This window comes from Alligator sinensis, unplaced genomic scaffold, assembly GCF_000455745.1.
Source record: "Alligator sinensis unplaced genomic scaffold, ASM45574v1 scaffold872_5, whole genome shotgun sequence".
NCBI lineage: Eukaryota > Metazoa > Chordata > Crocodylia > Alligatoridae > Alligator > Alligator sinensis.
Window position 1 is genome coordinate 231769 of NW_005842730.1, and position 14647 is coordinate 246415.

Here is a 14647-nt window from a genome sequence, read left to right on the forward strand (position 1 = left end):
AATTTGACCGGCATTTCTAGAGCACACAAAGTGCACACCAACAACGCTGGGTTCGGCACAGCAGCAATAGCCACGTTTCATTCGAAAGCCCAGAGGGTGGTGACACCCACCTTTTATACACCACCGCCGCCACCTGCTATGTTTTATAAAGAGCAAACTCTGCTTTGTTCTTTCAGAGAATGCCCAGAGGTGCCTGCCCTTGGCAGTGGGTTCTGGGCTCTGCCCAGCTCCTGGCCACCGGTCCAACGCTCTAATTAAAGTGCTCCCTTTCCCCGTCCCCTCCCAGAGCACGTGTATAAATGCCCCCATCCCAGTGTCTGCATCTCCCAAGCTGCTGGATGTACTCAGGTCTGGATCTGCTGTCAAACAGAAATGAAGAGAAAGCTTTCCTAGCCTCAGGCAACAGCTTGCTTGTGCTATTGCTTCCTCCCCCTCATGTGAATTAGAACTCAGGACCTTGGCTCCAACAGCACAGTGAAGGAGTGCTTCTATTAGATGGTAGTAGCATCAGCTTGCTATCCGCTGCATAAAGTAGCCCCTGGGGACTGGGGTAGGGATGTGATCCTTTCTTTGCAAATGTGCTCAGCTCATATAAGACCCTGAGAAGTGGACTTTTTATTACAGCAAAGTGAGAGAGGTTGTGCTGGAAATGGGCGAGAAGTGTAAAGAAACCAGAGCCAGTGTTCCTTCATAGCAAACCCTCATGATGCCTTTTTTATTTGAAGCCATAATAACAAGCACCAGAAAAACATGCAACATAATCTCGCATAGAGGGGCCAGGCCTGGGAGGGAGGTGGGGCTCGCCAGAGAGCAGATAGTCAGTGCAAGGGTCTGGAGCATTCGCTCCCCAGAGGAGAGCTAATTCCTGAGGTGCTGCCCCTCCCAGCCACTCCTAGTGCAATTGCTGGCTTTAGCAGTAGCCAAGAGGGTTAGAGAGTGATTCCTTTGGTGAGCATGTTCCTCCCGCTTCCCCAGATTCACACACATTCAAAGCTACTCACTCCTGCCAAGCCTGACACCCTCGCTATCCCCAAAGAAGAAATTCAGCAGAGGCTTTTAACAGTCTACAGCAGGGGTGTCAAAGATATGGCTGCATCTGACCCGGCCTGCGGGGCTCCTAAGAAGGCTGGAAATTTGGGCCAGGGTCCACTGCCACAGACACACCTGGGCACCTCTATACTCTGTGTGGCAGGGGTACATGGGGAAGTATCAGTGGCTGCTGTTTTTGTGCCCTCCCCACAACTTGGTGCCCAGGATTTATAACCTGGTCCTCCCACCTTAGCCCATTGTTGACTTTGTGTGTACCTAGTCCTGTTGGTGATGTGTCAGTGACAGAAGTTACAAGGCGGAGAAGAACAATGGTTATGTTAACAACCCCTGTGCCCCCACCACTCACCCTGCCACCAGGCCCAGATCCAGCCCATGAGGAGCTCCGGGGTCCGGGTCCAGCCCAAGAGGCTGGTCAAGTTTGACACCCCTGGGTCTACAGGAGGATGCAAAGCCAGCGCTAGCTAAGGTTGGTTCCTCCCCCTCTTCCAAGTGACCTGTCCCAGTGGTCCCCACATCTGCTGGAGGTTAGCCTGACACAGATCTCTGTCCCAGGACAGGGCTGTATCATGAGCAGCATTGAACAGCAGGCCCAGATTCTGCAAGGCAAGCTCAGTGGGAATCATTAATGCAGGACTGCGGGCTGGGTTGAGTCTGGCACCCCTAATGCTATGGCTGCCTATGGGCTCCATTAATTTTCAGAGGGTAAAACGAATACTATTCAACAGTTCCAATCCCCGCACCCAGCACTGGGCAGAGAGGGCAGTGCCAATCTTAGCGCCACTAAGCAGAAAAATATATAATACTTTATATTTCCCATTTCAAATAAATAAATACAGACATGGAACAAAACAAAACTCACAGTATACGTCATTCACGGACCCTGCTTCTGCATGAGGGCTGGGGTTAAAAATACAGAGAAATACTTTCTCTTTTTCTCCTGTACCTGGAGCCGTTATTACTAATCAGTGATAAGAAAAATAAAGACACAGATATTCATCCCTCCCTCCTTGGCATGGACAGGAGCCAGCTCACAAACCCTGGGCTCCTGCAAGATACAGAGCAGCATAGTTCCCTGCTGTGACTCATGCTCAAAGAGGCCAGCTCTTCAGCTGGTGTCAGTCACCATTACTTGCTGACCTCCGTGCAGCCACAGTGACTTATACCAGCTGAGGACTGCCCTCAGCTATCATCCAAAATTAGCAAAAAGGGACAAAGGCAAAGCAGGAATCATTTGTGTTGGTGGAGCTTCGGTTGTTCATTTGTTGTGGTATGGAAGCCTGAAGGGTTTCAACTATAGCAGCTAGCAACTGCCCTTCCAGATTAGACTGATGGTCTGTCTGGTCTGGACCCTTGTCTCCAATATCAGCTGCTTCAAAGGAAGATGCAAGGAACCCTACACTGGACAATTATGGGACAGCTTGACCAGAGGGGAAGTGTCTTCCTGCCTCCTGGCAGCTAATACTTGACTTATGCCCAGGAACTGCAAACACCATGAAGAACTAAGAGGCTTCCCACCTAGCCGTTGGGCTGGAGAAACACCACGGGCCGTAGACCATTGGGTTCCCTTGCTTCCTGGGGCATTTCAAGGCAACAGATTGAGAAGCACACAACACGGTCACTACGCTGTGCTGCAGAGAAGGGGCTCCTGTTAAACAGTGGTATCCGATCCTCTGCAGCTCTGTTGCCACCAGATGACTCTGTAAGATGGTTGCCATCCTGCAGTGGAGGGAGGGGGAGCTCATTCCAGGAGGAAGAGGAAGGGGAACTTACAAAATATGTAGAAACGGGGTCTTTGCTGAACAGAAGGTCCCACAGCTAACAAAGCACCATTAACATCAGTGTCTCCTTCAGCAAAGGGGAGCCCCCTCCCCAGCACATCGGGAGGGGAAGAAAAGGGAATAAGACTGAAAAGACCTAAGGCAGAAGATTTGGAGTGGGCTCTGAATTACTGGGCCCCTGCCTGAAGGGAAAGTATATACCCCTCATCATGCATTGCAGTGCCCTGAAGGGGAGGTATACAGCTCCCACTATACACAGCAGTGCCTCAAGGTTCTCAAGGAGTAAAGATTTTAAGGCACTAAAAAAGCTGCTTTACATGGATTTCAGACAGTCTAGGACAATGAACAAGAGGCAAGAAGAGGAGCCATGAGAACCCCTGATCTGATGTCCAGCAGAGGGCTGCTTCGTTTGGGAAGACTGTGTAAGGAGTATAGATATGTAAGAAAAAAAACATAAGACCGAGGAGCGCTGTTGTTAGTCCCATCCTCCTCTACCCCTTCCTATTCCCACCCGTGGAAGAGGCGTACAAGCCAATGAAGACTAGAGCAGTTGTTAAGGAAACAGCACAACAGAAAAGAAAGATTAATGTAGTGCTAAATATGCCTTGTCTTTGGGATCTGTGCTGCCAGTGCCTACCTTCCCTTCTGCCCAAAAGCTCTGGGCAGAACCCCGTCAAAAGAGATCAGACCTCACAATCCCAAAGGGCTCCAGGGCCAGCTGCCTATGCCGCAGTGGCTGGAAAGACTAGCGATAGTCTTGTTCCTGGGTTTGGTGACCCATCAAGCTGCCACGGAGCTACAGATCACAGGATGCAGGTGGGAAAATGCCACTGAATTAAGCAGTCTGTCATCATGCAGCTAGACAAGGAAAATGCTAATGGCCTTGGGCGTGGGCAAATGAATACTCCAGTGTAATTCACATTGATTTTATATACTAACGTAAACTACACCAGGCTCTGGAATGGACAGATATGGAGCTATCCTGGGGTAGTTCACATAGTAGGAAGCTATTCTGGCACCATCCCACTAGGTGCCAAATTAGCAATAACAGCCTGTTTGCCTTCAGGAAATGATTGACTACCCCAGGATGGACATGGCTAAAGGACACCTAAACTGGTGTAACTTACACAGGTGAAGTTTTACCCCTGATTCTTTCAGGGCTAATTCTGCAGCAGATCAGGCAGTTACCCCAGCCTAGGCATCATTCATCCACTACTTTTTCACACAAGTGTCATGTCAGTGACCTCCGTGGAAATGTTACATCTGTCCAGGGCTCTAAACTTTCTCCTTGAACACACTCCCATCTTGCTGGTGCCCATGTGAAACCTAAAGACACTGTTACTGCCTTGCCAAGATTTTTTCTCCTCGGAGCAAAGTGTCATCAGTTTAGATCAACAAACTACAGAAATGCATCCTAGAAGTCATGCACGGCTCCGTGGCTTAGGGCATCAGAGAGCATCCATGTCCTGCTGCAAGCCCCACTGGGATCTGAAATTTCCAGCTCCTTGGAGGGCTGATAAAGAGGGGTAGGAGGCCCAGGGATATTCCTCAGACATGGGGGCGAGGCAGCCTTTAATGGACATGTGGCTCCGGGTGGGAAGCAATATCAGTTCCTTCTGCAGAGGCCACTTTGGAAGAGGAACAAGCTGGACACCTGTCTAAGAAAAAGACTCCCCCTTCCTTGAGAATGGAAAATACTGTGTAGGTCCCTGCCCTGCATAGGCAAGATGATGTCCCACTGGCAAAGGATGTCACAGGCATTAAGCTGCTGGCACACTGATTTAACTGGCCTAAATAATGAGCTCCCTCCGAGCCACACAGGAGCAGAAAAGCAGCTGAAAACCCTCCATCAGCTTCCCTGAGGAGATAAGAAGGCTTCAGGCAAAAGGGAGGAAGAGATACATACCCGCCCCCCCCTTAGCAGCATATTCTCCCTCTTCCCCACCTGCACCCTTTACTCCCTCTGCCTTGTTCCTAAGGGAGCAGGGAGGCAGGGATAAGACTGCCTCTGCACAGGGGTGCTTTTGCACAAGGAGGTGCCAAGATGACTGGGCTCCTGCAGTCTCCCTGACTTAGGTCTCTTCAACCCCTTTGCTTTTGCTAGCAAGTGACCTGCCACGGCTTCTAAAAGCCAAATTGGCTTGTCATACCAGCTGCGTGCAGAAATTCCACACGGCCTCATGCTCTGGGGAGGGAAGCCAGGAACACAGGAAAAAGGAAATGATGTTTATAGAGAAAGAAAGAAAAACCCTGCTAAAGAAAACACAAGTTTTGTGGTAGCCACTAGGAGTCTGCTACAAGTTAAGTATACCTGGGACTATGACAGGGCTCCTGCCTGCCAGCCACTTAAAGGCAGGCATCTCATAATGCCCAAGAGGGATGCTGGCATGACCATGGGCCTCAACAAGGATTGCAGAGGATGTGACTCCCGTTGGGGCTCAGCAGTGGGATGGGCATGTATTTGTGTGTGTGAGACAAGGTGCTGTCAATTCGGGGTGGGGACACCTTGGGACCAGGGTGGGTGGGAGAGGAGGTACTTTATTGCTTGTCGATGGCTCCTTGTTCTGCAGAGCTCTCCTTGCTGGTGGCTTGCGCATGCCATGTGGTCTCTTTAAACACAAACCAGCAATTTCCAGCCCACAGGATAAAGTTGATGAAGCCAAAGAGCTGGAAGAGAGAGAGAAAGAGAGAGAGGGTAAAAAGCGTGGGCAGGAAACACACACATACACATGCCTGTGTGTGCTCAGTGGGTAGATTTAGAAGTGTTCAAAACTGCAGTTATGTTGTCCTCTGGTGCCAGTCACTGAAAGGATAAGGCTAGGGACAATTACAGCCAGCAGAGAACTTCCCTTAGGTTAGCCATGCTGGAGGCCTTACAGATTTGAGAGTCTCCACCTAAGTTTCCTTCAATCCCTATGCTGCAGCAGTAGCATCACTAAGGCACACAGACATCCAGCTGCTGTGACTGCATGGCAAAGCAATGCACTTGGGACCAGGTACAGCGCTCCATATGACATCTCAGCAGGGTTTCCCACCAGCTCCCGGTGCCTCATCTGCCCTGGTCCATTTAGCAAGAGATGCACGAATGTAACACAAATGCAACCCACCCTATATGTCTCTGTCACCCTCTACTGGCAGTGCACCTAGAAAATTTGAGATGCCTGATGTAGCTTTGTTTAGGTCTTCTAAGCCAGGATCTTTCCACTCAGGTAAGAAAAGGCTCCTGCTTTAAGAGCCAGAGGTCCTGCATCATCTCCATGCTCTGATATCCCTCCCAGGGTGGTGGCTTGACACAAGTTGATATTACTGTGATACCTATGGGAGTCTGCACTGATGTTTTGCATGATACCTAACACTGCAGATTTTGCACCTCATGGGTCAGACCCCCAGCTGGTAAAAATGGGCTATTAATTTCAGTGGAACTACTCCAATTTGCACCTGCTGAACATGCAGCCCACTGCCTTCCATGTCACCACGTCACCCGGGTCCCTTCCTACCCCCTGGCTTGCTGTTCTGCCAGCTCTTACCACAGAGATGTTGGCCAGCCCCATGGAGGGAGTGGCCCCAGCATTACAGACACTCTCCTGGATATGGCACACCGTCATGGCAGCGATGAGGCTAGATGGCCGTGTGGCTCCCTTCACATCCGATAGGCCTTTGCCCCAGGCTGCAGCCGCCACCAGCCAGAAGAAGGTAAATGAGACAGTGACACAGAAATCCTGGAGGGGACGGGACAAATAATAAGTGTCATGCTGCTCCCAGCTCTGCACACAAGGGTCCCTCTCATTCTCACCAAACATGGGCACTATGATCTGTCTCCGGGATCCTGATTTCTTCCTCCCAACCCAGATGCTCCAAAGAAGGACCCTCTAGCTCCATTCCAAAGCCCTCCGAAGTGCTTGGTTAAAGCGAGCCCAGGGCATTTGTTGGAGGGTCCCATAAGGCTTCTTCCTCCCAGATGATACAACTCCACACTTTATTAAAAAGCCAAAGTGTTTAGGGCTGCATGACTTCAGCTATATGGCTTAGTTCTGCCCTTGTTGCTTGTATCCAGTACCTCCCAATTCTGTCCTGTAGCCCCAGGTACCAAACAGACCTTGCAGGATCTGCTGCCTTTGTCTGCGAGTGCTGGCTCTGAACCTACCTTCAGTCCTTGCTCCTAAGATACAGAGCTGCAGGCTATAGTGACTGGTCTGCTGACTTCAGCCATAATTACGGGATGCATGAAGATAGGGAAGAGACTACCTCATTGGCCATATCCCTCTTCCCTATTACTACAGATGTGACAGTACCACAAGGAAAGAGATCGCAGTGCCTGGAGTGGGGTGCAAGACTGGAACATTGGTTGAGGAGGAAAAAAGTGAGTTCAATGATTAAGATGATACATAGGTGCTTATCTCCCTCTCCTGTTTCCTATCAAGAGACTAACAGGACTAGCTCCCTTCCTCTACTCAAGAGAAATAGGAAGTGATTTACCCAGGGTCTCTCAGTGAGTCATTGTCAAAGCCAGGAGTCCTGGCTCTCAGCCTTGTGCTCCAGTCATTAGACCAGTCTCTCCTGCTGCGTAAACAGATTAAACCCCACACTCCTTTGGATTAAGCCCCAAGCATAAAGAAATGCTAAACCAAGGTTGTGCCCTGGGAGACTCAGATCTTACTGCAAAGGGAAGCCTCTTATTCTCGACGTAGAGAGAATGAAATCGCAGATAGACCACCAGGGCTGCCATGCTGTAGAGGAAGGAGAAGACCCCCAGAGTCACAAAGAACTCGGCTGGAGCTGAGAAGTCCCCCATGAGATGTAGTGTCCTTTTCTCAGCGTCTTCCTCGCAGACAGGCATTTCAAATGGAATCTGGTATAACCTGCTCCAGAGAGAGGAGTGGAGAGAGGAGATGCATTTCATTCAGAAAGTGTTGAGAGCAGGGGAAAGAATAGCTGTCACCCCCTCCCAACTCCCCCAGTGAAAGGAGCTGGCCTATTTGATGGCTGGGATTGGTGGGCAAAGTAATATAAAGCTTGCTCCCTCAGATGAAGGTGGGACCATAGAAACCCCATATATCAACTGAGTTCAGGGGCCAAAACATGAATGAACAGGGTTGGGAATTGCAGGCTTCAAAATGAGGGGCTCGCAGAGGATGCCAAGCAGAGAACCTGGAACAACACCACTGTCCATCTCCCACCGGCACCTAAAGGACCTCTCCCCCAATAGGGCCTGCAGGCCAGTGGCAGGGCATGCTTCTTCATGCTGCCTTGCCAACATGGCTCATCTATTCTAGGATCAGCAGCCACTGCCCATAGTGGCATATCCCAGTGCCTGGCCTACAGTAGCTCTTACACCAGAGGGGTGCTCCCCATCGATGACATGCTAGTCTAGTCATGGTCTAGAAGCGTTCAGATAGCATAGTGGTTGGTCCTCTGCTTCTCTGCCTGCTTAGGTTTTATGAAGCATACCCATTGCTTCAGCATCTGACTGCCTCTCAGCTGAGCTTGCCAGCAAAGAAGACCGACTCGTGGCAGTAAGGGTAGGAGTTTAAGTGACACTTCATCTCTCCTAATGGGAATGATATGCACAGACATTGCTCACAGAGGCTGCCAGAAAGGCACCAGCTGGTATTAGTGTTCTGATTCAATATGGTCTGATTTAGACTGCGGGTTCTCCAGGGCCATGACCTTACCTTTGTCCACAGCTATAAAGCACCTTACAGATTATGTAAATAAGTAAAAGGCTACTCTCTGTCACCACCTTCCTAGGTTGATTATGAAAAAATTTTCAGCCTGGTATCCCACTCCCAATCCTAGGACATTTTTGTTTTACCCAAAATGTAAAGGAGTTTCTTTACACTCTGACCCTTTACGTGCACTGTCAGAAAACTGAACATAACAGCACTGAGCTAATACCCAACTGTCTAGAAATATAGGACCAGATCCAGAATGAATATAAAAATCATCATTTCTTCTGCTCTCAGCAGACCTGTGCCCACTTGCTGCAGGATCGGCGATAAGGACTTGACCTGGACAGTGACACAGAATGTCCTTGCTTCCATTTAGCAAAAGGTACAAAACAGAGACAATAAATGGGGAACAAGTTAAATAGGTGCTTAAAATCCTAATCACTGCAGGTTAGGAGTGAGTTGACTGCAGCCCTTAGAAGAAGGGAAGAGAGCTGTTCTCTTCCATCATGTGTTCTGAACCAGAATGGAGCATGCATATATTACAGGTCAGATAATTAAAAGAAATTTGATGGCAAGAACACTCATTAAGGAGGACTGACTTATCCCCATATATCCCAGACCCTGCAGACAATGATCGCTGCCAAGAAGGGACAATGACCATTGTTTTAGCTGCACACTTCCCCATTTCTCCCCCTGCTAACAGTTCTCCTAGTCAAATGAATTTCAATGGAGTTCAAAGTTGTATCTCTATATATAGCTACCAAATGTTGGCAGGCAGGCCAAGATGTGTGGATAGATATAGCCATGTTCACACTTTTCATATGTTTAGCTTCACAGGATGGATTTCAATCTAATTCTGGCCCCTTTTCTACTCACTCAAGATGCTTTTTTTTGCTGAGCCCCAACAAATGAAGCAGTTATTTCTATTATTGCTCTGACTTCCTTGTTCCTTGGCAAACCTCTCTTGCTTTGGACTGGCAAAAATACTAATGAAGGCTGGGCACAATGGAACAGACCACTAGCCCATCAGCTCCAGTAACCTACTTCGAGCAATGGGAGACATCTGAAACACTCTGTTAGATCTCTTTCTGGGCAGGTGATGGAGGGATACTTTCTAAAGTGAACTACTTGTTTTGAAAGTTTGCATCCAAGGAAAAGTGGCAAATGTTGCTGTAAAGGACAGAGGGCTGATCTCCAATTATTTAAGACTGCTGTGTTTGACCTGTTCCTGGGCATCATTACTGTATGCTTATATTGGGTTATTGTTTACTGAATGCATATGCCGGTTTAATTTAATAGCAGGGTTACTGGGAAGCAAGCAGGAGGGGAGCACAGTGGCTCCAGATAAGCAACCTCTCAGGGGTCATTAAGAGACAATACCTGAGCTATTAGCTGTGAAGATGCTATTTCCAGGCTCCAAACTGAGGCAAAGATCAAAAAGACTGTAAACAGTTAAAAAGTCTCTCTCTGTCCAGCTATGAGGCAGTTGTCAGGGAGCCATCTGTGGAGAGCAGGGGGGGTCTGAAGAGATCTGGCCCCAGAGAAAGAGGTAACCCTTAGGTAAGGCAGATGTGTGAGGAGGTTACTTATTGTTTTCACGGCCTTGTTCTTACACATTAAACTTTGTTCCAGTTGCCAAAATGAAACAATCCTTTGATCCGAGGAACCCCTCTGGTCACTTTTATTAACTTCTGGTTATGAGCCAAGACAGGTCTGATTTGGTGGGGCATGTTCGATATACAGGGTGCTGCAGAACCAGTCTTAGATCTGGAGAATCATCTGATTCCTCCCTAGGCAAGCAAAAGTACAAAACCCAATTGGGTCTGTACTGAGAGATCAGAGAGGGTCTCTGAGGTACAGATAGTCCAGAAACCACAACAGCTGCATAGGACTCAGCTCTTGCCCACATTACAGACTTCTGCCAGAAGAGCTGCATCAGCAAGGGGTATGAAAAGATACTAATGCAGCTATGCCAGCAAAACCTCAGAAGCAAAGCTTCTGTCATTCGTGGGAGTGGGTGTAACTCTGGTGACAGGAAAAATGTACCAGCAGGGCCATGTTCAAACCAGGGAGCCTGGCTGCTTCAGCACTGCCATTCTAGTTAAAGCAGCAACAGTCCCAGAGCACAGACATAGCTGCAAAACTTACAGAGGTGGCATTGAACCCTGGGGGCTATGAAGGGTTAAAATAGTGTTTTCTAGATTATTTTGGTCTTAATCTACACTGGGTACATCTACAGGTGCACTAATGTGCCAGAGGTATGTGCCATACCTGTAATAACAGGTACTAACTGAATGCGCAGTATCCAACACTACTGCGCAACAGCATCAGCGCATGCCTTTTTAGTGACATTAATGTGCAGTAGACTAATACTACTGCATACTAGCAAAACAGCAAGGCTTTTGCTGTGATGCACTAATACGCAGTACAATTAGTCTATGGCACATTTAGCATCTTGTGTAGACCCACCCACATTTACCTTAGCTGGTTAAAGTAGATGGTTAGCTGATTTCTCTGTACCCTTGAATAGAAGCAGACTTGAACACAGAAACTGTCTAACTGCAACAGATCAGTGGTCCACTTAGTCCAGTATCCTATCTCTTAACAGTTGTCGATATGAAATGCTTTAAGAAAAGCACCTCATTTTGGAGCATAGTACCAGGGAAGGAGAATTTCTTCCTGACCCAGCTGGAGATCAGCAAATGCCCTGAAGGATGAGGACTCAGAGTCTTTGCTGTTACTATCAGAGCTATGCTAACTGCAGGCACTCCTCTCATTTATACAGATACCTAATCCTCCTTTGATGCTGTACTAAGCTATTTACCTCAGGTAATCTTGGCACAAATGCCTCTCTCTTAAATCTCATGCCAGACCTGCTCATGCATTCTCCCATACAATACCGCCTGAAGATGTCCAAAAGGTTCCCCCTCGATGCTACAGCCTGCCTAGCTTGCTTTGGAATGAATCAGGGGTTTTCTTATGCTCTGGGGACTGTGTCTAAATGCTCTTCTTTTCCCAACCACTAATGGGGTCAGAACAGCTCTTCCCATAATGGCCTGGTTCTCCCTTGAGCATTCTGTCTCCAAGAGATGTTCTGAAAGATACACCTTTAGATACAATGCAGCCCAAGAATTATTAGAGCGTTTATTAAAGGTATTCATGTGCCCTGCTAATCATAATGCAGAGGAAAGATATGAAGAACATAAGCAGAATATTGCATTCCTAAGAAAAGCAGTACCTACGAAGTGTGCCCATGTTATTGGACAAATTTTGTTACATGCAAAAGAGAGACAAAAATGTGATAACCCCCCTGCATACAATTAGCAAGTGCTCACAGCTCAGCTCCTGCTGGGAGCAGAGACCTGTCCCCTCAGTGTGAAAAGAGACCTGAGGTTGGGTGGGGAGCTTATTTCCTATATGATCACACCCTTATTGACATCATTTGGCCTGACACAGTTCCCTTTTCTACACCCTAGGGAATGTTTCAAATATAACTAAACCCAGCTCACCCCCACCTGGTGTGAGCAATGCTGGTAACTCTAGAGGAGGCAAGGCACCTGCAGCTGGCGTTACATCATACACCATGCCACCTAACCCTGCTCAGAACTGGTCTAAGACATGGAGAAAGGTCCTCCACTGATGCCAAGCAATGGGACTCTGTTGGCTTCAGTAGAGCTGTGCTGATTCACAGTAACTGAGCATCTGACCCATGTGCTTCAAGAGGCTGCAAGAGTCTTGCCTCCCCAGGGCCTGGGTAAGGAAGAGAGAGAAAGTTTGGTTGCTCTGCTCCTCTCTGGTCATGCCGACATGTTCATTTAGAATTGCCTTGTTCTCTTTGCAACTACACACTTACGTGGGAATCACTTTTGCTTCTATATCATGTGGTCAGGCAGTCTGGGCCAACTTGCCTCAGCCATATCCACAGGCCATTTCTTTGGATTGGTTCATTGGTAGCTTCCTAATATAGGTCAGTCTTGGACAATTAAAACCTACACCAGTCTGCTTCCTCCCTGCTGTTTGTGCATGTCCATTGCAAAAAAATTTCCAAAACTTAGTAACGCAAAAGGAAACCAAAATGGAAGCTGTTTTGCACTGGGACAGGTAAACAAGCATTCTTCCACTCCCAACCTCAGATCAACCTGTTTCAATGTGTGATAATTTAAGAAAAACCTGCCATCAGAGTCCCATTCTATCAGAAGCATCCTGTAGCTGAGTGCCACAGGTTAAGGATACACTGTATCAAAATGTATCCCTTCAAAGCAGGGGTATCACAATCACTGCCATTTTAAGGGTAGGTAAGATGGGGTGGGAAGGTGAGGGGACATTAGCTGCTGGAGTTTTGGAGATGCACTAAAGCAGCGGGGAGTAATACCACCACCACAGGGGCTCCAGCAGCTGCAGTGACAACAGCCATGGGCTGAATGACCCACCTCCACAGGTCGGATTTGGCCCATGGGCTATATGTTTAACATCTCTCTTTCAAAAAATGGATAAGAGGCAGGGTAGATATGCACCCTCAGAGCTAGTTAAGTGTGTTTGCGTGGGGAGGGAGGGGTTGGGTCTGGGTTTTCATCCCATTCTTTTGTCCTCCTGTCTAAAAAGGTTAATGATTATTTTGGCTGAACTATCATGGACAAGACAGCATTAGGGAGATCCCCATTTACCTGAAGGGATATCCAAACTGCACGGAGATGGCAGTCATTTCTTGGTTTTTGCCATTGCATTTCACAGTAGCCCCCGTCTCCCCACTGAAAGAGCCACAGGATCCAAAGGCAAATATGGCAAAGAGCTGGAAGAGAAGAAGCAAAACGCTTTGGAGCCAGAGGGACCCCAGCTGGTGAGAAGGAAACTGGCAAAAGACCCGTGATGACAGCCCTGCTGGGCCCCCCACCCCTCCTGAGACTTACAGTGCAGCCTGGAGTGATCACAGGTAAATCATCCTGGGTTCATAGTCCTCACAGGGCTGCAGTGGAACTGTTACAGGGTAACAGGGGTGAATGGATAGCTTCTGCAGCTTCCAGTCAGGTGCCCCAGTCACCCGCTGTGCTGGTGAAACCAGGCAGCAGACAGCGGAGTACCAGCAGATCCATTTCTTGGAACAATAATGTTTATAGCAAAAGAAATAAGAACAGGCCAACACAGACAACATGTGAAAAAACCGAAAACTCTCCAGGCCAGGACTCCTGGGGGACGATCTCGGTCTTCATGGAGGCATTCTCCGGTGTCCTGTACACGGCCACTCTTACAGCTCTCATCCCAAGCAAGAGCGCAACAGCAACAGGAAGTAAGAGATGAGCTGGAGTCATATACCAGGCAGTGTGATAACTGGCCAGACATCCCACCAGGGGAAAGATGAGTTTTCCCCAGAGCCTGTTCAATATATGGCCTCCCTGCTAAAATCAAATAAGGAGGCCAGTAAAAGCCAATAATGACATGGACACCTGCCCGTTGGGAACTAGACTGAGACCATGACCTATCCTCCAGTGGAAAACCATCACCCGTACTATCGGTCACTGTCCTAAGGACTTGAAGACTATTTGACAACCTAGAAGTGAAAGGCTCCATATGCCATTACCAATCCTCTGAGCCAGCCATTCTCCCTAATTAGGTTTGTTGGACTTCAGCATTAAAAACAACGGTTGTACATTTTCAGTGGGAACCAGAAACACCTGCACTAAGTAAACTGGAACAGGTATGCAGCAGCAGGTAGGACAATAAGAGGCGCGATCTCACCCTATCACCTGGCCTCTCTTACAAGATACAAGTGCCCTTCTCTCCGCAATACACATCTAGCGCTCTGACTTCATAAGATTTAGCCCAGGTTGTAGTAACACAGGGGCTGGCCTGCTGATTCTCACAGAGGTTAGAAACAAAGCACAGAGTCATGCAGGAAATCAATCTTAGTGCTGGGAATAGACCACAGGTGTGTGAGCTCATGAGTCTCCAGTCCAACTAATAAATGGCACTCCCTCATACAAGAATCTGCAAGAAGGAAAGAAAAAGACAATCCCACCAGGCTGGCTCCCAAAACTCCCCTTGCTAACACTGACTCTTCCAGGTTCTGGGACAGCAGTGGGTTAGCACAGGAAGACATCCTAGGGCATAACATGCCAGACCAGCAAAGGGTGTAAACATCACTTGTAGCCTGCT

At 48.3% G+C, this 14647-nt stretch overlaps 1 protein-coding gene across 1 annotated transcript; it reads right to left on the reverse strand.

Moving 5' to 3' along the window:
• Window positions 1-3297: 3297 nt before the first annotated feature.
• Window positions 3298-13752, reverse strand: SYPL2 (synaptophysin like 2). Its single transcript, XM_025216333.1, has 5 exons — window positions 13657-13752; window positions 13162-13286; window positions 7486-7687; window positions 6356-6547; window positions 3298-5495 (listed from the first exon to the last, which is right to left on the reverse strand). Exons 1-5 carry the CDS (start codon window positions 13750-13752, stop codon window positions 5367-5369), a joined length of 744 nt encoding a protein of 247 aa, XP_025072118.1. The 3' UTR covers window positions 3298-5366.
• Window positions 13753-14647: the final 895 nt, after the last annotated feature.

Coding starts and splice junctions, on each gene's coding strand:
- SYPL2 (XM_025216333.1), bottom strand. CDS start 13,752: ATGAGAGCTGTAAGAGTGGCCGTGTACAGGACACCGGAGAATGCCTCC. Junction 6,548..7,485: donor ATAAGAGGCTTCCCTTTGCA/GTAAGATCTGAG, acceptor CGTCCCCTCCAG/GATTTCTGTGTCACTGTCTC. Junction 5,496..6,355: donor GGCTGGCCAACATCTCTGTG/GTAAGAGCTGGC, acceptor TCTCTCTTCCAG/CTCTTTGGCTTCATCAACTT.